Raw genomic sequence first — 27,183 nt, 5'->3', positions numbered from 1 at the left:
AGGTAAAGCTGCTGCAGCTTGTCCTTTTCCTTGTCCCTCTCCTTGTCCCCCTGTGGCCAGGCACGGGGCCAGGGCACCTTTGTCCCCCAAGGATTGGGTGTCCCAGCTGGCTGTGCCCCGGCCCCCCCTCCCCTCCAGCAGAGGTTGTTCCACGCTCATTAACAGGGAAATATTTCTGCTTGACGTTAGCATCACGTGTGAGAACGCAACTGTAATGTGACCAGGGGACTTGGGGGGCGTGGGGGGCTGTGACACATGTTCCCCCCACAGCACAGCCCTTGCTCCTGGGCTTTTGGCACAGCGTGGACGTCGTGACCCGGAGTCACAGCACGGCTGTGTGTCCCTGCCGGCACGGAGCGGGGCTCAGCACCCATGGTGAGTGGCCCCTTGCCCCCCCAGGAAGGGGTTGAGGGGGGCATGGAGGGGCTCAGGACCATCCCTACCTTTGACAGCTGGTAGAGATTTGGGGTTTAAGGACCACCCCTCTCTGCGAGGGGGTGGGTTGGTGGGGCAGCTTCACAACCATACTTACAATGCTGTGAGTGAGTGGGGGGGCATTTCAGCCCCCTCTCTATGCCAGGTGAAGGTGGAGCATTGCTGTGCCCCCCCGCCCCCCCCGCCCCCGGCATTCCTCTTGCCATAGCTGCGCCTGTTATAGGGAGTAAAAATAGCTCTGAGTGAGCTGAACCGGGAGGGTCTGGCTTGGCATCTGGCGGGGGGGGGGGGGGGGGGGCTGCAGTGTGGGGAGCAATGGGGAAGGGGGTGTTGGTGTTTTGGGGGGCTGCTGCTATAACTCTGGCTGTTGGAAAGCCCTGGGTCCTCTGTGACAGAGGGTCTCCATGCCTCCCCCCAGGGCAGGTGACTGCTGCCGGCTGCCCTGCTCCTGCTGCTGTTGGTGCTGCTCGTCTGGGCCAAAATGTCCAACCTTCAGCTTGGCGAGGAGGAGAAGCTGGAGAAGACCCTGATGGAGCAGCTGGTGGCTTCTACCACAGCCAAACCGCCGACGCGGCCGAGCCCCCTGGCCCCCAACCCGCCGCCGCGGGCCAGCAAGGCTGCGGTGGGCGAGCAGGAGCGGATCGCTGTGTACAACCCTGCCGCGCTCCGCCGGCCAGCCCTGGCCAAATTCGTGCTGGGCTCCTTTGATGACAACTCCTCGGAAGATGAGCTGGTAGCCACAACCTTCAGGGCGGGCAAACGGCGCAGCAGCTTGACCGGGGCAGGGGGCACTAACACTGAGCCCCCCGCCATGACCACGCTGCCGGAGCCCGCTGCTGGCATGAGGTACGATGCGTAGGTTTGGGTGGTGCGAAGATGCCCTGTTTGGGGTGGGCAGATGCTTTTTGTGGGTGCATTTCTTTAGGGACCCCGTTGCTAAAATTGGGGTGCATGTGCATGTGTGGGTGCTCCTCGGAGCCCCAAATGATGCCCGCATCCTGCCCTCTTTGACTTGGTGCTGCATGGAAAGCCCTTATGCGAAGGTTAATGGCAGCACCCCGGGAAGAGCAGACACCCCGAACTTTCTGCATGACAGCAATGCCACGTGCACGAGCGCAGCAAGGTCCAGAGGTTGCCCTCTTCCAGCAATTTCAGATGTCCGAGAACGGAGTGGAAAGTGCTTTTACTGTGCGTGGCCAGTGCTGCGGCCAAATTGCCCAATCGCTCCCATTTTCTCACAGCTTCCTTTCTTCTTTTGCTGCTTCTCACTGTCCCTGAACCATCTCCTGGTGCTGGGAAAGGCCACAGCTGTGGTTGATGGGCCAGGGTGCAGTGGGAAGCAGGGATTTTCTTGCGTGGCGAGACAATGTTGGGGTCAGCTGAGGTGGTGAGCGCATGGATGGACAGTGGCGGGTGTTGCTGGTGTTTTCCCTGCACCCACTGTCCTTCCAGCTGTCTGTTCTGTGCGTGAGCATTGCTGGGGGCATTGCACGGGGTGTATGTAAACCTGCAGGCTGGGCTGAGCCTTTTGACAGGGCACCTCCAGGTGCACTCGCACTTGTATGTGCAGTTGTGTGTGCAAATGTCCTGGATCCCATAAGGATCGGGTCCTGCTGCTAGGGAGGGATGCTAACATGCTCCCAATATTGCATATGGGGAAGCACAGCATCCCAGGACTGGGGTATGTGGGCTGCTCCTGTGCCATTCCTGCCCTTCCTCTGCCCTTGCAACTACTGCAGCTAAATTATTCAAGGCAGAAAAGCAGCTCTTTGGTGGTTTTGCGAGGAGTTGGTGAAACGTGGATGAGCTTTGTTCCGTGGGCAGCTTTGCACTGACTTTTACCCAGCTCCCCACTCCAGCACAGCTGACGGCCATGATAAATAACTGGAAACAAAGCGCTGCTGCCCAGCTCCTCCTGGCTGCTCTGCTCCCCGTTAAAAATAACAGACCTTTGGCTGTGGGGACGTGTTGTAAAACTTGGCAGCCTGCCGGCGTCTCCTTGCCTCGCTGGGGTTTTGTGTGGTCCCACGCACAGCGCTGCCCATGGGGTATCGCTGCTGCTCGTCAGTGCTTTGACACAGCAGGAGATTCCCAGTGTCACTGCCTGAGTCCTGCTGGAGATGTGTCCGATGTGGTTTGCCGGATGGGATGGGTGTGCTGGCACCAGGTTTGCGGTGGGATCTGGGGCTCCGGGTGGGAAGCACAGCCGGCCCCAGCAGAGCTGCCGAGCGGCAGGGGTATGAGCTGCAGCGCGATAAACCCAGCACCGCAGTGCTCCAGCCACTTGGAAAATACCCTGAGTGCATGGAGAGATAGGGACATTTCCCAACATCCCAGGGGTGTTCAACACATTTTCCCTTAAAATAAATGTGCCAAGTGCTACTCGTGCGATATCTGCTCGTTCTGGGGCAGGGGGGCTGGTCCTTCTTTGCGTGTTTATAGCCTACCCGTGGAATAACAATCAACAATTCAAAGTCTGGCTGAGTTATGAGGGGGCATGTGAACCCGCTGATTAAAATAGAAAGTTGCTTCAGAGCCGCAGGAAGGCACGTGTCTGACTGCTGGGGAGGTCCCATCCTGCTCGCGACGCGGTGCTGGCGGTGCCAGAGCCTCCTGCGCCGGGTTGGCGTGCCAGGGGGTGGGAGGCGCAGGGGCTGCCTTATAGAGCTGCCGGGGCTGGAGCCCTGCAGAGGGGCTGGCCCGGCCAGCTGGGGATGCACGATGGGCTGTGAAACAAGGAATAGACTCTGGAGAGCATGGAAATACCTTCAGTGGAAAACCATGGTAGGGGTGAGTGCGGCCAGCGGTGTGGGGAGGCGGTTTGGGGGTGTGGAGCAGGCAGCATGGGCAGGATGGGGTCTGATCCGGCAAGGAGCTGCGGCTGCTGTGGCTGCAGGCTGTGCGAGAGCCAATGCCCAAGGCAGCTGCCGGGAGCGGCGCGGCAGGCTCTTTGCAAGGTTTCTCAGGCTCTTTGCAAGGTTTCTGGTAGAGCGCTGCCTGCTCTTCACTCCCCCTTCGGCGACCCTCACACAGCCAGGGTGGTCTGGTCGTGTAGGGGCATCTCCAGCTGCACCCCTCGGAGACCTGGTGTGGGGTTTGGAGGCAGCGATTCCGCTTGCCTTGCGTGGACACCAGGGGAGGATGCTCTGTGCCATCCCGGGTACCCGTTGTTTTTCCTGCCACACACCCCACCCAGCTGGGCTGCTCTGGGCGTCCGCCGGCCGGGACGTGGGGGATAGATAGAGCTCTGCAATGGGGTGCGAACTGGGAGCTGGGGGGGCTTTGTAGCAGCCCTTGGCTGCTGCAGAGGGGCATTTGTGCATATAACATCCCTGGCAGTGGGAGGGAGGGTCTGTGCTCTGTGCTGTGTTTCAGCCCCCTGGGAGAGCTTCCCCGTTCCTCACGCCACGGAGCAAAGCGTGGCACGTTTCCAGCCACAGCCAGGCTGGGAGCAGTGCAGAAGCAGGCATGGTTGTGCTGCGGTGGTAGCAGCATTCTGTACACAAACATACTTCCAAAAAACCCTTAGCAGCTCTCTGCTCCCTCAAATGCAAACCCTGGGGGTTTTGCCCGGTGCAGTGGGGTCTCAGTCCAGCCCTCGTGGCTGCTAATCTGCTTGTCATGGTGTTTGAATCCACATGGACTCACAGCTGCTGGTGTGTGTGTTTTAATTGCAAACTATGCTCTGTTCACCCCAAATTGCTTGCCCTGTAAGTCAGCCAAAGCTAGTTTTCCTCTGCGGCGTTGCAGTGAGTGTTAAATGTCCCTGGAGAGATCCCCGTGCGTGACAGGGAGCCGGTAGCGAGGTGAACCCCAACATTCCCTACATGCCACCAGGGGGAAGGGGTTTATTGCTTTCCTTGGAAGAAAGGGTGGATGGAGGGGGCGCAGTCTGGTCTCCAGTGCCCAGTGCTGCAGGGCTCCCTGCCGATCCGACCCCCCCAGGGAAGCCTGAGCCAGCAGCAGCACCCGTGGCACCTGGCGAAGGTTTGGTGGTGTGGCCATGGGCTCGCTGATGGCTGTTGCACCCCGCTGCAGGCCTAGCATGTCGGGGCTGCACCTGGCGAAGAGGGGCCGCGAGCACAGGAAGATGGACCTGCAACGGGACTTCACCGTCGCCTCGCCGGCAGAGTTCGTCACCCGCTTCGGGGGCAACTGCGTCATTGAGAAGGTCTTTCCCCTTGCCTTCGCTGGGGGGGGTGGGTCATCCCTTTTCACAGCAGCATCCTCAAGTGTGGCCGAAGTCTCCCATGCCCACCAGGCTTGGACCGATGGCAGCCCGGAGCTGTTTGTCCCCCAGCTTCACCCACCCTGATGGGCTGGGAGAGGGAAATCCCCCCACACTGCCCTGGCACGGCAGCTGCTTGCAGCAGCTTTGCATGGCAGATGAAAATGAAGGCCGAAGTTCTGTCCTTCGTTAGCCCCAGTGCCAGGCACCAAAGCTGCTCTTAAGGAGCCTCCTGCTCCATCGGCACATACGACCGACTGTTGCGAAGCACCCAAGTTAACACAGCTGCCCTGCTTTGCTCGCCGCCTGCGCCATCCGCTGCCATCCCTTGGGGCCATATGCCCAGCCTGGCATCCCAGCAGCAAGGAGAGGTTTCATCCTGACACCCTGCACCCCCATCCCCCCAGGTCCTCATCGCCAACAATGGCATCGCTGCCGTCAAGTGCATGCGCTCCATCCGCCGGTGGGCCTACGAGATGTTCCGAAACGAGCGTGCGATTCGGTTCGTGGTCATGGTCACCCCCGAAGACCTCAAGGCTAATGCAGGTAATTCCTAAAAAATCCCAACGAGGGAAGTTCTGCACCCTGGGGCTGAGCTGGGGCAGCGTGGATGCCACCTGGGATGTAGGGGGCTCTGCACAGCGCGGGGTCACACGCTTTCCTCCTGTGCAGCCAGATCCAGGAGTAAAATGATCCCCCCTCTCCAGCTACCCTTGGACAGCGGATTTGGGGATGGGATGCAAGTGGGGTGCAGGTTGGGGGGCTTGCTCCCACCACCAGCATGTGCTGTCTTGCAGAGTACATCAAGATGGCAGATCACTATGTGCCCGTCCCCGGGGGAGCCAACAACAACAACTACGCCAACGTCGAGCTGATTGTGGACATTTCCAAACGGATCCCAGTCCAGGTAGCAGCCACTCCCAAGGGCATCCTGCCTCTTTGCTGGGGGAAGCTGCTAGGGCAGAGGGGCGCGCAGAAATGGGGTGACGTCCCTCCGCGCGGAGGAGCTGGGCATGATGCTGTGGCCAGCAGGAGGATACCCGTGCAGGGAGGTAACGGCTCGCACTGCTCCTTCTCCTGTGCCAGGCGGTGTGGGCTGGCTGGGGACATGCCTCGGAAAACCCCAAGCTGCCGGAGCTGCTGCAGAAAAATGGGATAGCTTTCCTAGGTAAGGTCTCGCCGCCTTCCCTGTGCCGGAGGGAGCAGTGGGCATCGAGCTAGCGTGTGCACGCGTGCTCGCTCCGCAGGGATGCTGCACTGGGCAATGCCCGTTTCATGGGTCTGGCACGTCCACCCTGCGGTGTGACAGTGCCCAGGCTGGTTTCCTGGAGCTGTCCCGGGAATCCTGCTGTTTTCTGGGGTTTCCCTCTAATGCTGATGCAGCATTCGTGGAGAACGTTGGGTGGGAACAGACCTTGTGGGCTTCCCAGCCAGGGGACAGCCTGGGCTCCCCTTGGAGAAGGGTCGAGCTCCATCCTGAAATGGGCAGTGAATTTCGGGAGGTTTCCCGTGCTCCCACTCTTTGCAGAAGGGCTGATGGTGCTGGCTTGGTGGGGAGCAGCTTTTTGCAGCATCTGTGCAATGGGGCTGGGCTGGCTGGTCAGGCTGGCTCAGCTCACCCCCTCCCTCCCTGTCTGAAGGACCCCCCAGCCATGCCATGTCAGCACTGGGGGACAAAGTTGCCTCCACCATTGTGGCTCAGACGGTCCAGATCCCCACACTGCCGTGGAGCGGGAGTGGTAAGTGCCTCCTCCCCAGCCCCGCACACCCCTCCTGTTCCCCCATTTCTCTCCTCCCTGCCTCTCCTTCTCCTCCAAAGCAAGCACCAGGGCTGGGGTCCCCAGCCCAGTTGGCTGCAGTTACTGGGGACCCCACAGCAGCACACCAGCTCTGGCTCAGGCAGAGGGTTTTTTGGGGGTGTGGTGCATGGAAATGGGGGAAATGGCATGTGCCAACATGGGGTCCCCACTCTCTGGGCACAGCCAGCGTGCCACGCCAGCCATGCCACCCCAGCAGTGACCATAGCCCTGACCGTGCCTGCAGGTCTGGTGGCCCAGTGGTCCGAGGAGGACCAGAAGCATCAGCAGATGATCAGCATCCCGCTCGAGACGTACAGACAGGGCTGTGTGAAGGATGTGGAGGAAGGTTTGGAGGTAAAGCTGAGTCCGTGGGCAGCTGGTTGTCTCTTGTCCACCATCATTTCTCCTCAGAACCTGCGTGCCATGGTCCTTTTGGCTTCCCAGCACACATGACAGTGATGCAAGGCAGTTTCAGTAGCAGTTTGTCCCTCTGCATGGATGTGTGGCCCGGGGCAATCCAGGGCAATCCTGCTCAGCAACGCATGGGGATGGGGCAGGGTGGACTGTCAGGGTGATGGGTTGGGGTCCAAAGCACTTTGGTCACTGCAGTCCTTGACCCGCCTCAGGTGGCCAAGAGGATCGGCTACCCTCTGATGATCAAGGCAGCAGAAGGTGGCGGGGGCAAAGGCATCCGAAAAGTGGAGGCGGTGGAGGAGTTTGGCACCTGCTTTCGGCAGGTGAGAGGTGCCGGGACCGCCCAGCCCCCTCCCCAGCCCTGTCCCCTCTAGGGGCACACAGCAGGGTCCTGCTCCCACTGCGGGCATCTCGTGCTCCCCACCTGGGCTCACCACAGGTCCTGCCTCCATCCTGGAGTGAATTTTGGGGGGGTGATACCAGAACACGACCCTTTTCCTCGCTACAGGTGCAGGCAGAGGCGCCTGGATCTGCCATCTTCCTGATGAAGCTGGCAGAGCGCGCACGGCACCTGGAGGTGCAGGTGCTGGCGGATGGGTATGGCAACGCCATCTCCCTCTTCGGCCGTGACTGCTCTATCCAGCGCAGGCACCAGAAGATCATCGAGGAGGCACCCGTCACCATCGCGGCACCCTCCGTCATCGAGGTGATGGAGCAGGTGGGTGGCCCTGGTCTTAGGGCAGCACGAGGTTTTAGTCAGAACATGGTCTGGTCCTCTGGTCTTTGTTGGGTTTGTTGTGGGTTTTGGCACCTGAAGCTGCTAAGGAAAGGAGGGACCCCCCGAGCTGAGCAGGGAGCTCCAGCCCTGCTTGTTCCCTTGGGTCCATGCAAGGATGCTTTGCTCGGGACACCCCGACCCTGCTGTGGTGAACAGGGGGTCGTTACTCCCCGCGGCGGTTCCACCCTGTCCTGCAGTGTGCGATCCGCCTGGCCCAGATGGTGGGCTACGTGAGCACGGGCACCGTTGAGTACCTCTACGGTGAGGACGGGATCTTCTACTTCCTCGAGCTGAACCCACGCCTGCAAGTGGAGCACCCTTGCACAGAGATGATCGCAGATGTGAACCTTCCTGCTGCCCAGCTGCAGGTACCTGAGTGCACATGGGTGGCTTTAAGGTGTATTAGATGAAGCAGTTTTGTAATTTAGGGAGAGGTGCTGGGCAGGAGGCTGTGGGGTGCAGGTGGAAGCAGTACAGCATCCCTACCTTGCCTGGGAGCAGCTGCCTGCAGTGTGGTGCTTCTTCCCCTCACTCTACCTTCAGACCATCTAGTGATTTCTCCCGTAATTTCGATGCTCAGGTCTTGCTCCGGCAGCTAAAGCCCTCCTCGTTTCTCATGCAGATTGCAATGGGCATCCCCTTGCACAGGATAAAAGACATCCGGGTGCTGTACGGGGAGAGCCCCTGGGGTGAAACGCCCATCTGCTTCTGCAGCCCCACCAACGCCCCCGTGCCCAGGGGTCACGTCATCGCCGCCAGGATCACCAGCGAGAACCCTGAGGAGGTGAGCCAGCAGGACAGGCTCTCGTGCACCGGCCCCGCACATGGGGACCCTTCGACCTGTGGGGTTGCACTGGGCACGGTCCTCCCTACAGTCGGACATTGTGGGTATTGAACTCACTGGATCGATGAGATCCATGTGCACAGCCAGCACGGGGTCCCCTGGTTACGCTGCGTGAGTCTCAAGCCTGGTTGCTCCATGTCTTCTGCTCTGTCTTCACCCAGGGTTTCAAGCCCAGCTCGGGGACGGTGCAGGAGCTGAACTTTCGCAGCAGTAAGAACGTCTGGGGGTACTTCAGTGTGGCAGCGGCCGGAGGGCTCCACGAATTTGCTGATTCCCAGTTCGGGCACTGCTTCTCGTGGGGAGAGAACCGGGAGGAGGCCATCTCGTGAGTGTGGTGGGATGGGGTGGAGAGCAGGTGTCCCTGGGAAGGCTTGCAGTTGGTGCATGAGCTGGGAGAAGTGGCTTTTATCAGAGAGGACCAGAACGGTGCCCTTGGTTGTGCTGCGGACACTGGCCAAAGCCAGTTTCCATGCTGCGGTGGTGTTACCACCTGGTTCATCCACCTCATCCTGAAGGACACATTGTAGTGATCTGCTGAGCAGGTGCTTAGCGCCAGTGAGCAGCAATGTTCATTCAGTAACTGAGCAACGTGTAACGAGTCTGTTTGGGGTATTTAAGTGTTTTATTAAGTCAGCACTGACTGTGGGGCTGTTTCATCCAGGCATGCGGATGCCCAGGGCTCGGGTGCTCGCCACCCCGGTCCCTGTGGCTCCCCGGGTTCCTCTGCTGAAAGCCAAGCGTATCCTCGTTGGTTGTTAGCGGAGGGTTTTGCTCCCCCAAAGGAACATGGTGGTCGCCCTGAAAGAGCTGTCTATCCGTGGGGATTTCCGCACCACAGTGGAGTATCTGATTAAGCTGCTGGAGACAGAGAGCTTCCAGAACAACGAGATAGACACCAGCTGGCTGGACCATCTGATCGCCGAGAAAGTGCAGGTAGGGCAGATGGGCCCCTCCGAGGTCACTGCTCCTTTTCTTGGTGTAAGACCCAAACCCTGTTATTTTTCCCCCCCGCCCAGGCAGAGAAGCCAGACACGATGCTGGGTGTCGTCTGTGGTGCCCTGAACGTGGCGGATGCTGCCTTCAGGACGTGCATGACCGACTTCTTGCACTCGCTGGAGAGGTGCGGGGCTTGGCCGTGCGGGGAGCATGGGGGGCACAGGCAGTGCACGTCCTAAAAGACAGCAAGCATGGAGAGCAGAGTGTTGCTCTCCCTGGGCCATCGTCCTTGCCGCTTTTCCTGCAAAATCTTTGCAAATGTGGAGGCTGTAGGGCTGTGGCAGCCGAGATACAGGAATATCTGCCGTGACTCACGGCTCCGGCTTCTCAGCTATTGCTTTATTGGGAGGAGGGGAAAAGTTTTACATGGTTGGGAAAACAGCTTTCAAGGGAAAGCGGCTTGGCTGAACGCAGCTTGCTTTTGTTTTTGCACTTGAATGTCAAGGTTATTCCTCCAGCCTTGGAGGACACCTGGGGCTCTCTCCTGCACCCTTATCGGAGCATGCTTTGCCAGTGGCTGGCCTGCTTCCAGATGCATTTTTATAAGGTGCTCACGTGGGTCATTTAAAGCAGATGCTTTTTCCCCTTCGGTCACCTTCGCGTCCTCCAACGGTCAGCTCAAAGCCCACGCGGCGCAATGCCAGCAGCACCGCTGACATCTGGCACATTTGGCTCCTTGCCAGCGCGCCAGGCCAGCAGGACTTGGGGTGCCCTGAGCCGTCCGCTGTGTTTCAGGGGGCAGGTGCTGCCGGCAGCCTCCTTGCTGAACATCGTCGATGTGGAGCTCATCTATGAAGGTGTGAAGTACATTCTCCAGGTGAGGGCTGGGCCACGCTCCTTCCGAACCAGTTGCAGTGCTTCTTACGGGGACAGGGATGTGTGCTCTTGTCCTGAAGGAGAAAGGTGCCATAAATATGAGGTTGTCCTTTAAAAATGTGCAACATAAAACATGAGGTTAATAACCTCATTTTAACTAGGCAGACAATTTCTTACACCCTGCTGCCTTGAATTTTGAAAAGGACCTTTATTCTTGCGTTTAAACCCAGTTAGCTGACCTTCCTGCAAAAACTCCCTACTCATAACGAAAGCAGCAGGTGAGCCGTGAGTTAAGCCGCCTCCGGGCTGCGAGTTGAACCAGCTCTTCGGTGCAGCCTGAGGTTGCTGCCTCCTGCCCTCCCCGGCACAACTCCATCCCATGGCAGCATGCTGCTCCTGCACTGGCCCGTGCACCAAACGTGCAGAGATGCTCCTCACCCCCCCACCATCCCTCCCAGCCCCCAGAAAAGCCGTGGCACATGTGTCGGGGGGTTGCACTGCGAGTTCTCCCTGGCTGCCCCCTGCAGGTTGCTCGCCAGTCCCTGACGACGTACGTGATCATCATGAACAGCACCCACATAGAGATAGATGTGCACCGGCTGAACGACGGCGGGCTGCTGCTCTCCTACGACAGCAACAGCTACACCACCTACATGAAGGAGGAGATTGACAGGTACCTCCTCGCTGGGTCCCAACCGGCTCTCCCCACTGCCCGGCAGCCGGCTGGCGAGACCTTTCCCTCTCCTTAAGATATCGGATCACCATCGGCAACAAAACGTGTGACTTCGAGAAGGAGAAGGACCCAACGGTGCTGCGCTCACCTTCTGCGGGGAAGCTGCTGCAGTACACAGTGGAAGATGGTGGCCACGTGGCCGAGGGGAATGTTTTTGCGGAGATTGAGGTGAGTTTTGCAGAAGAGCCTGCAGGAGCTCAGTTCCCGCGATCCTGGTGGACAGCAAAGATGAAAGCCACCAATGCTACCGTGATGCTCAAGGTGCTCTGCAGCAGGTGGGAGCTGCTGTCTTGGTGACAGTTTCACTCATCTTCACCCAGGTGATGAAGATCATCATGACACTGATGGTGGAGGAGGCCGGGCGGGTGCACTATGTCAAGCGGCCAGGTGCGCAGCTGGAAGTGGGTTGTGTCATAGCCCGGCTCGAGCTGGATGATCCCACCAAAGTAAAGCCTGTGAGTCCGCTGGGGGCCAGCCAGCCTGTTGTTCCCTTCTGTCCCCTCCCAAGGAGCATCCCACAGGACACCGAGGATGCTCGCTGGAGGACAAAACAGAGGAGCTGCCCCCACTGGGGCATCAGCAGGGCTGTGTCCCCGTGCTGGCACAGGGTGGCACCTACATGGCCATGCCACATCCCTGTCATGGTTTAAGAAGAAAATTAGCTCCATCCCAGCCAAAACCAGGCCACTCCCCCAGCCAGCTGTGCTGGAGTGGCTGCTCCCTGTGCCGCAGCATTGCTCTGCGTGAGCAGCCCGTGAGTGCTTACTCAGCACGCAGAGGCTCGCACGTGTCTGCAGTGTGTCTGTAACACTCGGCATCTCCAATTTTCCTACATTGTTTTCATGATGGGGCACTGGCAGGGACATGAAGCTGTACGTTAGGTGCTTCCTCTATATCTAACCCAAAGCAGACGCTGGAGGGGTTGTGCGGGTTTCTCTGGGACAGCCACAGCTCTTGGGGGGGCTCTGTCCCACATTGGCAAGGACCTGGGCCAACCCACCTCTCATGCTCTCTCCAGGCACAGCCATTCATGGGGGGGCTCCCAGCCCAGCAGACCCTCCCCATCACAGGTGAGAAGCAGCACCAGGTTCTCCGCAATGTGTTAGACAATCTCACCAACATCATGAACGGGTACTGCCTGCCCGAGCCCTACTTCAGCACCAAGGTGGGTGCCTGGGTGTCCTGCTCCCTTGGCTCGTGTTTGCCACGGTGGCGAGACGGGCAGTGCACCGGTGGGCACGAGCAGCACCAGCTTCTGCTCCTGGCAGGTGAAGGAGTGGGTGACACAGCTGATGAATACCCTGCGGGATCCCTCCCTGCCCCTCCTGGAGCTGCAGGAGATCATGACGAGCATCTCGGGAAGAATCCCCCTCTCCGTGGAGAAGTCGATCCGGAAGGTGATGGCGCAGTACGCCAGCAACATCACCTCCGTGCTCTGCCGCTTCCCCAGCCAGCAGGTGAGCAGCACGGGGGATGCGCGCCCCGGCTCGGCCTTCGGTTCTTTTTTGGCTGGGGCTAGTTAGGAGTGTCTGCCTGTGTTTGTCCTACCAAGAGATATTATAAAAAATTAAATGAGTGAGGGAAACATTTGTGGGTTTATGCTTGCGTTTTTACACTTGCATTTTTATGCTTTTTAAAATATTTTTATATACCTGGGTTTTATATTTGTGTTTCATATTTCTGTTTCCATATTTATTGGTTGCTTTGCATTTTTCTCTTGCGGGGGGGAACCCCAAACAAAATGCAGCAGCCCTGTCCCCACACACGCCAGGGAGCTGGCAGCCCTGTGGCCATGCTAGCCCCGAGCTGCTCTGCACCCTGTGCCCTCTCCCTGCAGATCGCCAATGTGCTGGACACCCATGCGGCTACACTGCAGAGGAAGGCTGAGCGGGAGGTCTTCTTCATGAACACGCAGAGCTTGGTGCAGCTGGTGCAGAGGTGAGCCCCCTCACTGCCTGTGACCCCCCCCCCGGTCCCCCTCTTGCCACCACATCCTTGCGGCACGCTGGGCTTGCTGCTCCCCAGGTACCGCAGCGGCATCCGTGGCTACATGAAGGCAGTGGTGCTGGACTTGCTACGGCGCTACCTGCAAGTGGAGACACAGTTCCAGCATGGTGAGGGCTCGGGGGCTCCCCACTGGGGTCTGTGAGGCTCTTGGGGGTGTCTGCGGGGCTCACCATGCTCTGCCCTACAGCTCACTATGACAAGTGTGTCATCAGCCTGAGGGAGCAGTGCAAACCTGACATGACCCCCGTGCTGGAGAGCATCTTCTCTCATGCCCAGGTGGCAAAGAAGAACCTGTTGGTGACCATGTTAATTGTGAGTACAGCCCTGAGACACCAGAAGTAAGGGCTGATGGTGGGGGAAACGCAACTTCTGCCTCGCTGTGGGATGGGACATGGCTGTGGGTGGCTGTCACATCTGTGCTTTCCCCTTGAAAGGGGGCAGACACCTGAGAAACCACTTTTCTGCTCCTCTGTTTAAAGCATCCCCAGGGATTGGGTTTTGCATTCAAGTGTCCATTCCTGCCTCGTTAGCGGGACTTTATCTCCCCTCTGTAGTGCTGCATTGCTGTGCCTGATTCAAAGAGCAACATTTTGCCTATTTTAGTGCCTTGGCTCTTGTCCCCGTTGCCCGTGCGGGGCTGGGGGTGCAGGATGAAGCCATCCCGCAGCAAGGGGCCCGAGCCGAGCTGTGGTGGTGTGTGCATTGCAGGACCAGCTGTGTGGCCATGACTCCACGCTGACGGACGAGCTGATGGCCATCCTCCACGAGCTGACACAGCTCAGCAAGACCGAGCACTCCAAAGTGGCACTGAGAGCCCGGCAGGTCAGCAAGTGCTGTGCTGTGTCGTCCCCATCCCTGTCCTCATCCTTGTCCCTGTCCCCCACGCTCCCAGCTGTCTCTTCTCATGCAGGTGCTCATCGCCTCTCACCTGCCCTCCTACGAGCTGCGGCACAACCAAGTAGAGTCCATTTTCCTTTCTGCTATCAACATGTATGGACACGAGTACTGCCCTGAGAACCTGAAGGTTGGGAATTGCGTGTTTTTCCATGAAGGGTGGCTTTGGTCAGGTCTAGCTGCAAGCAGCTCGGCCTTAAAAATAGCGAAAAAAGCAATCAAAGCCCTGCTGCAGTGTCGGTGCCTGTGTGAGGCAGAAGAGCGTGTGCACCCTATTGCAGCCAGCCCCCATTCCCTGCTTTTCACCCCATTTGGTGGGGGACTGACATGTGGGTCCATGTCTGGTTCTGGCAGTGTCCCTGTGGTGGGCTGGGTGTTCCATGGCACCGCGCTCCTGTACAGCCCCACATGGAGGGACCTCTCTGGAACATGCCTCCCCAATCCTGCCATGGGGCAAAGGGGTCCCACTTCATCCTTGCCCTTAATTTTGCTTTCTTCCCCCAGAAACTGATCCTTTCAGAAACCACCATCTTCGATGTTCTTCCCGCCTTCTTCTACCACAGCAACCAGGTGGTGCGCATGGCAGCGCTGGAGGTGAGGGCTTTGGGGGGGCCCGTGGGGGGCACACAAGCTCTGTGGGGGGGCCTGGATGCGTGCAGTGGGAACGGGGGCACGGCGGTACCTCCTGCCACCCCCCTCCCAGGTGTACGTGCGGCGCGGGTACATCGCCTACGAGCTGAACAGCCTGCAGCACCGGCAGCTCTCGGATGGCACCTGCCTGGTGGAGTTCCAGTTCATGCTGCCCTCCTCCCACCCAAACAGGTACGGGGGCCCCTGCACGCCTGGCCCACTCCCCTGGACACGGTCCTTTTTGCAAAGCTATTGGGTTTGTATCATCTCCCCCATGCAAAACGTGGGGACCCTCAGCGGGAACTGCCTGCCGTGCTCTCCTTTTGCCGGTGGAGCAGGATGAGCCCTCTCCTCGTTAGGGTCCCATGTGGGACCTGCGTGGTCCCTGTTGGACTCGAGAGCGCTGCCTCCACCCCTTGGTGGAGGGTGATGGCTGCCTTGCTCCCCTGCGCAGGATGTCCATCCCCATCAGCATCTCTAACCCTGACCTGGACCGGCACAGCACCGAGCTCTTCATGGACAGTGGCTTTTGTCCCCCGAGCCAGCGGATGGGAGCTATGGTGGCCTTCGACAGATTTGAGGACTTCACAAGGTGGGGGTGTAGGAACACACCTGGCTGGTCGTGCGTGTGCCTTTTGGGGGCTGCTGCAGTCGTTAGAGAACAAAACCGTGGGGAAGAGCCGCAGCTGGCCGGTGCTCGGGGCAGCTCCCATTCCTCCCACAGCCAGAGGTTGGGACTGGGTATTTTCAGTATGACAGGCACCTGGTGGGAACACAACATGTGCTCTGGGGACATGTGGAGCGTGGGGGAAGCTTGCCTGGCACAGGTTAAGTATCTCTGCTTATTAACAGCACTCAGAGCTGCGTTTCATGGGCTGTGGCTTTGCCATGGGCTGGTGGAGCCCAGCTGAGCCGGTGCATGCCCCCAGCCCACTGCACTGGTACCTTCGTCCCTGCCTCAGCAGGTCCCTGGTGCTGTCGCCCTCGGGCAGGGGGTGGGCATGATGCTCTGACTTGTCACCTCATCCCCACCGTTTGGGCAGGAACTTCAATGAAGTGATCTCTTGCTTCGCCAACCCGCCTTCGGAGAGCGTGCTCTTCAGTGAGGCGCGAGCCACCATCTATGAAGAGGAGGACACCAAGGTGGGCATGATGCCGTTGCTGACCCACCCAGGTGGTGCCAGGATGGCAGTGATGCTAGTGGTCAGGGTTGACTAGAGGGTTTTGTTGCCAGAACGTCCGTGAGGAGCCAATCCACATCCTCAACATCGCGCTCCGTTGGGCTGACTGCATGGAAGATGAGAAGCTGGTGCCCATCTTCAGAGCCTTTGCCCAGTCCAAGGTCTATCGCTGGGGCCAGAACCCCTTTTGGCAGATCCTGCCAACCCCAAAGCACTGCCTCATCCCCCGCAGTGCTCCCCAAAACGCTGCACCCTGTGGCACCGGCTTGGGTTTTGTTTGCTCCCTTGGTGGAGATGTTTAAACCTTCATGACTGGTGGAGTCTTCTGTTTCCACATAGAAAAATGTCCTTGTTGACTGTGGTCTCCGGAGAATCACGTTTCTCATTGCCCAGCAGGTAAGTGTAGACTGAGCTGCTGCCAGGCAGTGACTTTAGACACGTTTTGCTTCCCTAAAACACCTAGAAATATCTATAAGTACCTTATAGACATAGCACTGAGTGATGGATGTACCTACTGTGCATCAGGAGCTGGGAATTAATTAATGAGGGATTCAATGAGTGATTTATCTTCTGTATTAGCCTTTATGCTGCTAATGCCTCCGGTAACATGTGGTTCTTGCATGGCTGCACCACAGCTTTAACCTCCCTTTAAAAAGCATTGATTGTTCCCAGCTCTTTTCCCTTTGGGGGAGGAGGAAGCCTGCAAGGCTGCTTTTTTTTTTTTTTTTTTAATTTTTTGTAACGAGTTCAGTGATAATTGGAATAATCTTCTGCGTGCCAGGATTATTCGCTTTGCGTTCTCCCTCTGCTTTGCTCTAGAGAGAATTCCCGAAGTTTTTCACATTCCGAGCCAGGGACGAGGTAAGAGCTGCAGTGAGCGCGGAGCCTGGCCGGTGCTGGCTGAGGGATGCCTGGCTCACCCCTCCGTGCCACCCCAGTTTGCAGAGGACCGTATCTACCGGCACCTGGAGCCGGCACTCGCCTTCCAGCTGGAGCTGAGCCGCATGCGCAACTTTGACCTGACGGCCATTCCCTGCGCCAACCACAAGATGCATCTCTACCTGGGGGCTGCCAAAGTGCAGGCAGGCGCCGAGACCACCGACTACCGCTTCTTCATCCGCGCCATCGTGCGCCACTCGGACCTCATCACCAAGGCAAGGCGGTGGCGGGTGCCCCGGCTGTGCGGGCAGCGGTGGGTGCGTGTCAGGGGCAGGGGGTGCTCTGGCTGCCTCTGAGCTGCCCAGTGCGCTGCAGGAGGCGTCCTTCGAGTACCTGCAGAATGAGGGTGAGCGGCTGCTCCTGGAAGCGATGGATGAGCTGGAGGTGGCCTTCAACAAAACCGCTGTCCGCACCGATTGCAACCACATCTTCCTCAACTTTGTCCCGACAGTCATCATGGACCCCTCCAAGGTGTGTTTCTCAGTGTCCTGCTGTCAGTGTGTTGCTGATCTGGGGATGGATGCTGCATCACCCCTCATGCTCAGTACCACTGTATGGATGGGCGGTCACCCCCCATGCTCGCTGTCAGACCTGGTCCTATCCACTGCTCACCTGATCCTGGATGGGGGATGGATTCAGCAGCCCCAGAGGCTCCTGCAGCTTAATTTCTGTGCCAGAGCTTCACTGCAGGCTGTTTGCTGGGGAGGTGCTGAGATGTCACACTTCGCAATGTTCAGGGCTCTTTGTACAGACTGGGACAAGCAGGCAGGTCACTGGAGGGCACATGGGTGAGACACAGGCTCTTCCCTGGGCAGCGGGAAGTCTGAAGGAGTGGGGCTGTGTCCGTTCAGGAGGATATGGGGCACTGTCTTTCCCTTCCACCAGTGGAGAGGCTGGATAGCAGCACGAGCCTCCATGGATGGAGAGATGGAGAGAGGGAAGGGGCTTGCCCAAAGCAAATCTGAAATGGCTGTTTGAGGCTGAGATGCAATGGGGCTGCTCCAGCCTTGGTGTTGCGTCTCAAAGACAGGGTTGTCCCCTGGGCTACAGACCCATCTCTTTGCCGTCCCATGCTCAGATCGAGGAGTCGGTGCGGTCCATGGTGATGCGCTACGGCAGCCGCCTCTGGAAGCTGCGTGTCCTGCAGGCTGAGGTGAAGATCAACATCCGCCTGACGCCCACTGCCACCGCCATCCCCATCCGCCTCTTCCTGACCAACGAGTCCGGCTACTACCTGGACATCAGCCTCTACAAGGAAGTGAGGGACTCCAGCACTGGCAGTGTGAGTAACCACAGGCAGTGGCTGCAAGCAGGAACCCAACCACCACCACCCACCAGAAACTGTGGGGTGGCTTCTGCAAAACTCCTACTGCTGGCCTGTCCCAGAGACCCCAGGACTGTGCAGCAGCATTCCCAGGACTGTCCCTTTTTCACTCCCCTTCGTGCTGCAGCTAGCTGGGCTCCTTGGAGTGATGCTTTGCTCCAAAATGGTGCTGAGCTCCATCCAGGTGGGCTCCTTGAGGTGTTGCTGGTGTGCAGTTCTAGGGCTGGGAGGTGAGGGTCAGCGTTAGGGTACTACTGGTACTTGCAGCACAGCAGTGTTGCACTCTGTCCCCTCAACAGCAAAGAGCGGGGTGGAAAATCATGTTGGATCAAGTAGAACCACAGCCACGAGCAACTTGGCCAGGGAAAGCTCAGCAGCGCTCCAGCCCTGTGGGGCTCTTGCACCACAGCACAGCATTCCCTCCCCGCCAGGGAAGGCAGCCAACACTCTGCCCTTCTCTCCAGATCATGTTCCAGTCATATGGGGACAAGCAAGGGCTGCAGCACGGGATGCTCATCAACACCCCGTACGTCACCAAGGACCTGCTGCAGGCCAAGCGGTTCCAGGCGCAGTCCTTGGGCACCACCTACGTGTATGACTTCCCAGAGATGATCAGGCAGGTGAGTCTGGCTGAGCAGAAAGAGGCTCCAAATTATTTCATTTGCTTTCCTTCCTCACCCTCCCCAGGTATTCCCATCTGGGGAAAAGACTCCTCTCCCCTGAGCTGGCAAATGAGAAAAAGAAAAGAGCTCAAGCCCCAACATTTTTGGTTAGATGAAGTATTTCTAAACTGATTCCTAGCTCTTGCAAACTGCTGTAGTTGCGCTCATGGATAACGTGACCAGAAAGCCCCATGCAAGGAGATCTGCAGCAGGGTGGGGGCTCTGACACCACGTTTTGCTCCCCCCAAGCCCCAGGCTGCTGCAGGAGTGTGTGTCTGTGCCCGGTGATAGCCTCGTGCTTTCAGCTCGTCCTGTGCACGATGTCTCTGCAGGCTCTTTTCAAGCTGTGGGGCTCCTCGGAGCTGTACCCCAAGGACATCCTGACGTACACTGAGCTGGTGCTGGACTCGCAGGGGCAGCTTGTGCAGATGAACAGGGTCCCTGGAGGGAATGAGGTATCAGGGGACGATTTGGGAATGGGGAGAACCGGGGGGGGGGAAAGCTGTGCTGTGGCAGGTGGGAGCGGTTGTGTTTAAAGCCTGGGAGATGCTCCTCAAGCAAGCGTTTTGTCTGTTGGTAAATGCAGCCTGAAGCCCAGACCCCGTTGCTCTGGAAGAGCCTGCCCTGTGACTTTGTGCTGTTTTGGGGCAGGTGGGGATGGTGGCTTTCAAAATGAAGCTGAAGACCCCCGAGTATCCGAAAGGCCGGGACATCGTGCTTATCTGCAACGACATCACGCACAAGATCGGCTCCTTCGGGCCGGAGGAGGACCTGGTCTTCCTGCGGGCCTCCGAGCTGGCGCGGTCCGAAGGCATCCCCCGCATCTACATTGCCGCCAACAGCGGCGCCCGCATCGGCTTTGCTGACGAGATAAAACACATGTTCCAGGTGGCCTGGGTGGACCCTGAGGACCCCTACAAGGTGTGTGGGCACCTCTCCTCCTGCCGTCACAGAAAACAACAAGGACTTATCTGGGCAAGGAAGGACCAGAGCTGAACTTGGGCATAAAACTGTGGGATCAGTGCGGGGGCGTGAGCCCAGACCTGCCCCCTGTGCCACAGGGATGGTTCCCTCGGCTCTTCCCAGCGGGGTGGAGATAAAGGTGCCAGTGCTGGTGTGGCTGTTGTGTCCAGCCCTGGCCCCTGAGCTGCTGTTGATGCCTGGGGTGGGTTTGGGTGGGGTTTGGAGAGGGGCCATGTCCCACTGAGTGTGTGCATGGTGGGGCGGGTGTTCTACAACTCATCCTCCTCCTCTTTATTTTCAGGGATTCAAGTACCTGTACCTGACTCCCCAGGACTACACGAGGATCAGCACCACGAACTCGGTGCACTGTGAGCATGTGGAGGAAGGAGGCGAGTCCAGGTGAGCTCCACTATCCCAGGGGGCATGCAGAGCCACCTCAAGCCCTGCCCTTCATCCCACCAGGATGCAGCTCTCACATCCTGGCTCAGCATCCTGCTGGACTCATTATGCAAGTCAGTGCTTCCCTCTGTCCTGCCCACACCACCATGGCTCTGCTTTCCCCACAGGTATGTCCTCCTGGACATCATTGGGAAGGACAATGGATTTGGGGTGGAAAACCTGAGAGCGGCCGGTACCATCGCTGGGGAGTCCTCTCGCGCTTACGACGAAATAGTGACCATCAGCATGGTACAGCTGCGGGCCTTTCCCTTGCTCCGCTCCTCCCCTCTCTCCTACTTGCTTTTAAGGTCGCCCTGGGGGGAATAACAGGATGCAACAAGTGACTTGGTGCAATCTGAGTGTGCAAACCCCTGCAGAGCATCATTCTCCTGGTGCTCGTGGGCTGTGCTGCAGCCCTTTCCCCCTCTGCTAACCCCATGTCTCCTTGTGTGTGTGCCCAGGTGACCTGTCGTGCCATCGGGATTGGCGCGTACCTGGTGAGGCTGGGCCAGCGTGTCATCCAGGTGGAGAACTCCCACATCATCCTCACTGGTGTCACAGCCCTCAATAAGGTACCGTGCTTCGGCTGCGTGTCCTCCCGCGGCACTGTCCCTCATGCCACCGCCTGTGCGGGCTTCTTCCTGGTTCCATGGGAAGAGGTGGCAGTTCCCTGCGCATCACCTCATGGGACCTGTCTGGAGGAGCTGCAGGGGAGCTGCAACTGTGCTTGTCTCACCGAGAAGTGGCAGAATGCCACCCCGCAGCTGTTTGGTATTGCTTTAGGGGCTAGCTCAAGGCGCATTGCTCCTGGGGTGGGGGTGGCATGGCAGAGCTGCCATGGGGACTGTTTGGCTCTGGTCCCTGGGGCAGGACCCATCTCTGGGCAAAATCACACTGGGTTGAGCTGATCTGAAACCTACTTAGCTAAACCGATGCACTTATCTAAAGCAGGATGCCTCTGCCTGGTAGACAGAGGTGGAAATTCAGCCTCAAACCAGAGAGAACGTGCCTGTACAGAGGTTTGACCTAACAGAGCAAGGAGCAGCTCCTGTGTTAGCAGAGACTGATCTGCATTTCTGTTAACAATTCTGCCTAGGTGTTGGGACGTGAAGTTTATACATCCAATAACCAGCTGGGAGGTGTGCAGATCATGCACAATAACGGTGTTTCCCATGTCACTGTCCCAGATGACTTTGAGGGGGTCTACACCATCCTGCAGTGGCTCTCGTACATGCCCAAGGTAGGAGGATGCTGCAGGTTTGCTGTGTGGGGTGTTAGCCCATACCTGGCTGGTGACCTCCCCTTCGGGGCTCTGCCTTGCAGGATAACCAGAGCCCAGTGCCCATCACTGCCATAAGTGACCCCATTGACAGAGAAATTGATTTTGTCCCTTCCAAAGTCCCCTACGATCCCAGGTGGATGCTGGCAGGGAGACCCCATCCAAGTAAGCGAGGGCAACCCAAGACCTCTGCAGCAATGCTCCCAAATGTGGGTGCAAACCCCCGTGATCCTGGTGCAGAAGGTGCTTTTTGTTGTGGGTTGGTGCAGAGGGAGCCCTCCGGTGCTCACTGTTGTGCCGCTCTGCTTTTTCCTGTGCTGTGCAGCTCTCAAGGGGACCTGGCAGAGTGGCTTCTTCGACCAGGGCAGCTTTCTGGAGATCATGAGGCCGTGGGCTCAGACAGTTGTGGTCGGCAGAGCAAGGTACTGCCAGGAGCAGGGGATGGAGCCCCAGGGCAGAGGGTGACACAGGGAGCCTGGCCACACGCACTCCACTCGAGCCCTGGCCGTGGCACTGCTTTTGGGATGGTGGAGGGGGAACACCTCTCTGGTGGGGCTGGGGTGCAGCATGGAGGGGATCTGGCCTCTGCTGAGACCACCCTGCCTTGCTGCAGGCTGGGAGGTCTCCCTGTGGGTGTCATCGCCGTTGAGACCCGCACCGTGGAGGTGACGATACCTGCGGACCCCGCCAACCCAGACTCGGAGGCAAAGGTGCATGGGGAGACCCTAGTGTGGCCAAGCGGCAGCCAGGAGGAGGGCAGAGCAGGGAAAAAGCTTAGCGTAATCCTCTGACGTGTCTTGGTTTTCCTGAAAGACTGGTGGGGTGAAGGGTGCTCAGTCGGTTTGTTCTCTTTCAGCTCTTTCACACTGTGTGCTGCCAACCTGCCAGCGCAGTGTGCCGGGAATCACCGGTGCGCGTCTCAGTGCTGCTGTTCACTGTTTTTTTCCAGATAGTCCAGCAGGCAGGGCAGGTCTGGTTTCCAGATTCTGCTTTTAAAACAGCCCAGGCCATTCGGGACTTCAACCGGGAGCATCTCCCGCTGATGATCTTCGCCAACTGGCGAGGCTTCTCCAGCGGCATGAAAGGTACCTCTGCTTGGGATGCCCAGATCGCCATGCTGTGACATACTGCCAGCACTCCTGCCACCCCACAGGGTCCTGGGATGACCCAGCCCACCAGGGTCCTGCCTGCACCACTCCGGGATGTGGGATCGGGCTGGGGAGGTGATGGGGCATGGCCAGGACCCAGGTCCCAGGGCTCGGTGCCTTCCTGCTGGGCTGGTTTTGGGATGCTTTTTTGGACTCTCCAATGGAGGAGGTGGCTTCGGGCAGCTAGGAGGAGGCAAGGGGCAATAACCTGGCCCATGGCAGGCAGGGCACCCAGCCGCTGAGTCCCTTTGGCTTTCAGACATGTACAACCAAATGCTGAAGTTCGGCGCCTTCATTGTCGATAGCCTCCGGGATTTTAAGCAACCTGTCCTGGTCTACATCCCACCGCATGCGGAGCTGCGGGGAGGCTCCTGGGTGGTCATCGACTCCACCATCAACCCCCTGTACGTGGAGCTCTACGCAGACAAGGAGAGCAGGTCAGCACCCAAAACACGTGTGCATCCTCCACAGCCCGTGTGCGGAGAAATGTGAGCCAGTGCATGGGTCTGCAGAGTCATAGTCCTGCTGGCGGGGACCTCCTGGTTGCTTGAGATGTGTATTTTTTACCCTTTAGTTAGTCAAAGACATCAGCTAAAAGTTCCAAGGGCTCTTAGAGAGCAGTATGGCAGGTATCTCCTTGGGGATAATCCTCCTGTGTCCGGCAAAGAAGAGTAAACCATGGTTCTGGGGGCCAGGAGGTCTTTTCTCTAACCTGAATTAGTTCACATTAGTTGCACATTGGAGCAAGCTGTAAGGAGTGAGAAGATAGACAAGAATTCCAGACTGGAAACGAAACCCTTTTAGGTCTCCCTAAGTCTTAGAAGAGAGAGTTGCCTGGGCCTCTTGTCGCAGGATTTATTCTCACCTGCAGACCAGTCCCTGCTTTAGCAAACTTTCCTTCCAGGGGAGGAATTTTGGAGCCTGGAGGAACAGTGGAGATCAAGTTCAGAAAGAAAGATTTGGTAAAGACCATGAGAAGGATTGATACGGTCTATGGCAAGCTCGTTGAACAGCTGGGTAAGGGAATGATGTTCTGGCTTGTGGGCACTGGTAGAAATAAGTTAAAATGTGAGGCTCAGACACCATGGTGGCAACCATCGGGAAATCCTTTAATGGTCCTCTGTGGAAATTCTTTATGCCTTTTCTGATGGTGGAGCCTGCCAAGAGGATGTGGTGGTACTTTCAAACACCTGTATCTCCTGGGAGCTCCATAAATGGTGCTGGACAGTCCTCCCATGGAGTTTTGAGGTGAAGGATGGTGATGGCCGTGCTGAATCAGTACCTGGTGAGACAGCACACCGTCACTACAGAGTGCTCAGAGGCTGCCTTTAATGCGCTGGTCTCTCAGCTCCTGCCTGCAGCGAGTGATGGGGCTGTGTTGAGAGGTCCTTGCCCCCATGCCCCTCCACCCTGCTAAAACACGGTCCCACAAAGTCCTTGCAAATGCCACCTCCCACCTCTCTGGCGGCAGGCACCCAGCATGGCGCAGCCTCTCCGTGGCCATGGCCTTCTGTGGCTGGGCTCTGGGGAGGGGTGTAAATGTGCCACAGCAAAGGGACATGACGCTGGGTGCCCCGTCCCCTGGTGCAGGTGGCAGAGGTAAGGAGCACAGAAAGGAGCCCTGGCCCCATGGTGGCCTGCGGGTCCCAACACAGGGGTGGTGGGTGAGCTGCTCAGCATGGCATGTCCCACAGGGACCCCCGAGCTGTCCGAGGTGCAGCGCAGGGAGCTGGAGCAGCAGCTCAAGGCCCGGGAGGAGCTCCTCCTACCCATCTACTACCAGGTGGCTGTGCACTTCGCTGACCTGCACGACACCCCGGGCCGCATGCAGGAGAAAGGTGTCATCACGGTGAGCCAGGGTGTCAGTGGGAAGGGGCTTGGCACAGGGAGTTCTGCAGTGGCAGCACGAAGGTGGGAGGCAAAGTCCCTTCCTGGGGGTCTGGGCTGCAGCTCCGTGTGCCGTTCCTGCCCTGGGTGCTGCTCTCAGCCCAGCAGAGCTGCCTTCAAACCCACCAGTGTGAGCGGTGGGGGAGCAGTCGCTGCACATCAGGTTGTCTTCTTTCTGTAAAGACGAGCCCAGGCTCTGCCCCCATTTCTGCAGGATATCCTGGAGTGGAAGAACGCCCGCACCTTCCTCTACTGGCGGCTGCGACGGCTGCTGCTGGAGGAGGTGGTGAGGGCGGAGGTCTTGAAGGCGAACAGCGAGCTGAGCCACATCCACATTCAGTCCATGCTACGGCGCTGGTTCATGGAGACAGAAGGGACCACCAAGGTACCCCCAATCCCAGCTTCCTGAGGCATCCCTGCAGCCAGGGGGTCTCGAGGGCTGTCACCTTGCTCTCCCGTTGGCTGTGCCCCCCTGAGGGTCTAAACGTGCAATGGGAATTGCCATTCTGCAGCCCATGCCAGGCTGGGTGGCCAAGCAGCCCTGAGGCTGGGGCTGTCTCTTCAAATCGGGTGACCTCAGTCGGGTGCTGGTGCTCAGTGGTAGCAAGGTGGCTCCCAAATAAACATTTTCTACCATCAGGTAGGGCTTTCCAGGGCAGAAGAGAGACTTGGGGTCTTTGCATCAGCGCTACTCTCAAATGCAGTTGCTGTGACACACGCATTGCCATGTCAGTCCTGTGCTTGCTGAGCTGGGAAGCGAGGGCATGCAAAGGAAACATGTTTTACCTTAACTTTTTGCATTTTAAACAGTCCACGAAGGTTTCCTGCGTTTCAATTACTAGACTGAATTTTTTACCCAGTGGCTGTTACATGGGAGTGGGGGAGCGTGCCATGCCGTGCTGTGCCATATATGCAGGACTGAGAAGAAATATCCCATTGCCTGGCTCTGTCATGGGAGCAAAAAGCCTGATATTACAGCAGAAAGTGGGGGGGGCTCAGGCCGTGCAAGCAGCAGGACCCCCTGCCCACGGTGCTGCTCTCCCTAGGGCTACCTCTGGGACAACAACCAGGTGGTGGTGGAGTGGCTGGAGAAGCACATGCAAGAGAATGATGGCACCCGGTCGGCTATCTGGGAGAACATCAAGTACCTGAAGCGGGACTACGTGCTCAAGCACATCCGGAGGTGAGCGTCTGTGGGAGCTGGGATGCGCGTGGTGATGCGGTACCCCAGGTTGGGGACAGCAGATGGTGGAGGTGAGGCGGCTCTTGCTTCAGCCTCCAAGGTAGCCACGTTATCCTGTCTGCCTTGCAGTTTGATCCAAGCCAACCCCGAGGTGGCCATGGACTGCATCATCCAGACAGCCCAGCACATCACCCGTGCGCAGAAGGCCCAGGTTGCCCATCTCCTGTCGACAGTGGATAATGACAGCCCTCCTTGAGCTGGTGGCCAGCGGCGTGCAGGGCAATCGCCGTGGGGCAGGACACGCTTCTACTCACAGGCCAGACCTCATCTCCCCACCTGGTTCCTCAGCCATTGAACTGATGCCTTCAACTCTTACCCGTGTGCCTAAATAAGAGTGCCGGTGTTTGTATTTTAAGCTGTGAAGATGGTGTTGCCATCCGTGCAAAGTTCCCTCTGGCACTGGGGCTGTTTGTCAGAGGGGCAGCTTGGCAGAAAAACTTGTCCTGACCCAAGTCTGGAGTCTGGACCTGGTGCAGAAGTCGGTTTTAAACAGAATCTAAAATCTTTTGATGTGTTTTAATCACAAGCCCTGGTCTTCGCCTTTAAAACAGGCACCAGTGTCAGATGTATCTCATGAGATGGGACGGAGCTGGAAGTACAAACTGGCCGAGGCACCACAGGCGAGCAGGATGAGGGAGGAGGTGTCCCTATGGCCGTGTTGAGGCTGAGCAGGCACTGGCACAAGGAAATGTAAACCCTTCTTCAGAAGCAGTCCCAAAGCGATGTTTTATAAGAAACTCAGGAACTGTGAGAAGCAATTTGCCTCATCCTTCCCCTTGTTGGGGAACAATCTGTAGATGTCACTATGAGTAGCTGGTGGTCCAGAAAAGACATCAGTGACTGTGCTGGGAGCTGTTGAAGCAAGAACATCAATGGACCCACCATGCTTTGACTGACCCAACTGTTTCTCTTGCCTGTCTCATGTCCTTTCTGGCTTCTGCCACCACTCCTCCAGGTGCTTTCAGCCTGCAGAGAACAGAAAGGAGGGGAACACGGCTCTGGGTGCTCCTGCCCCAGCAACCTGGTTCCTCTGCTGAAGCGCAGGAGCCAGGGTGAACTGTCTGCTCAGACCTGTACCTTGCTTCTCAGATGGTCTTTAATCAGCTTGGGTCACGGAGGGACAATTTATATGCTTTCCAGTGCCTCTGGCCCTGCCAGTGCATCATTTCACCGGCACAGGCTTGGCTTTGGCTGTCAAAGGGGGAGGCAGGCTGGCGATGGAAGGTGGGACACCTAGTGCAAGTGCAGTGCTGGTATTGCCGCGGTGTGGAGGTGTTGGATACCTCCTTGGTTATGCCTGGGCTGGGGGGTCTCACCAGGGTCCGTGGGGGATGTCTCCCTGTCCTGGGGATGGGGGTGGAAAGGGTGTTAGGAGATGCTTTCTGGTTTGCAAGGTGTCACTGCACGTTGTGAGGGAAGGGGGTGCTGATGCTTGCCGTACAGGAGCCAAACCACCACCAATAAAGTGAGCACAGTTCTGAAGGAAGTTCTCCTGACCTCTCTTGCCTTTTATCTTTGTATAACGCAGCGGGTCCGAGAAGGGGA

The 27,183-nt window shown here is 58.1% G+C and overlaps 1 protein-coding gene across 1 annotated transcript; it reads left to right on the top strand.

Annotated features, from left to right (window-relative positions):
* Positions 1 to 57: 57 nt before the first annotated feature.
* Positions 58 to 27,124, top strand: ACACB (acetyl-CoA carboxylase beta). The gene is made up of 53 exons (XM_080371991.1): positions 58 to 375; positions 854 to 1,281; positions 4,474 to 4,606; positions 5,071 to 5,209; positions 5,461 to 5,570; positions 5,750 to 5,831; positions 6,304 to 6,402; positions 6,707 to 6,816; positions 7,089 to 7,199; positions 7,385 to 7,594; positions 7,852 to 8,022; positions 8,277 to 8,438; positions 8,660 to 8,823; positions 9,281 to 9,431; positions 9,515 to 9,618; positions 10,230 to 10,311; positions 10,838 to 10,983; positions 11,061 to 11,211; positions 11,364 to 11,498; positions 12,062 to 12,208; positions 12,312 to 12,500; positions 12,881 to 12,981; positions 13,069 to 13,157; positions 13,238 to 13,362; positions 13,759 to 13,872; positions 13,961 to 14,074; positions 14,449 to 14,538; positions 14,648 to 14,766; positions 15,029 to 15,166; positions 15,618 to 15,717; positions 15,809 to 15,916; positions 16,095 to 16,151; positions 16,575 to 16,616; positions 16,694 to 16,909; positions 17,010 to 17,165; positions 17,773 to 17,976; positions 18,483 to 18,638; positions 19,013 to 19,135; positions 19,332 to 19,601; positions 19,945 to 20,042; positions 20,210 to 20,330; positions 20,543 to 20,653; positions 21,178 to 21,321; positions 21,405 to 21,525; positions 21,686 to 21,782; positions 21,974 to 22,070; positions 22,310 to 22,445; positions 22,768 to 22,945; positions 23,413 to 23,525; positions 24,203 to 24,357; positions 24,610 to 24,780; positions 25,442 to 25,578; positions 25,708 to 27,124. Exons 2-53 carry the CDS (start codon positions 917 to 919, stop codon positions 25,832 to 25,834), a joined length of 7,089 nt encoding a protein of 2,362 aa, XP_080228117.1. The 5' UTR covers positions 58 to 375; positions 854 to 916; the 3' UTR covers positions 25,835 to 27,124.
* The last annotated feature ends 59 nt before the right edge of the window (positions 27,125 to 27,183 follow it).

Source organism: Falco punctatus (assembly GCF_963210335.1).
Source record: "Falco punctatus genome assembly, chromosome: 1".
Lineage (NCBI taxonomy): Eukaryota > Metazoa > Chordata > Aves > Falconiformes > Falconidae > Falco > Falco punctatus.
The sequence above is the reverse complement of the archived record's forward strand: the minus strand, read 5'-3'. Positions and strand labels throughout refer to the sequence as shown.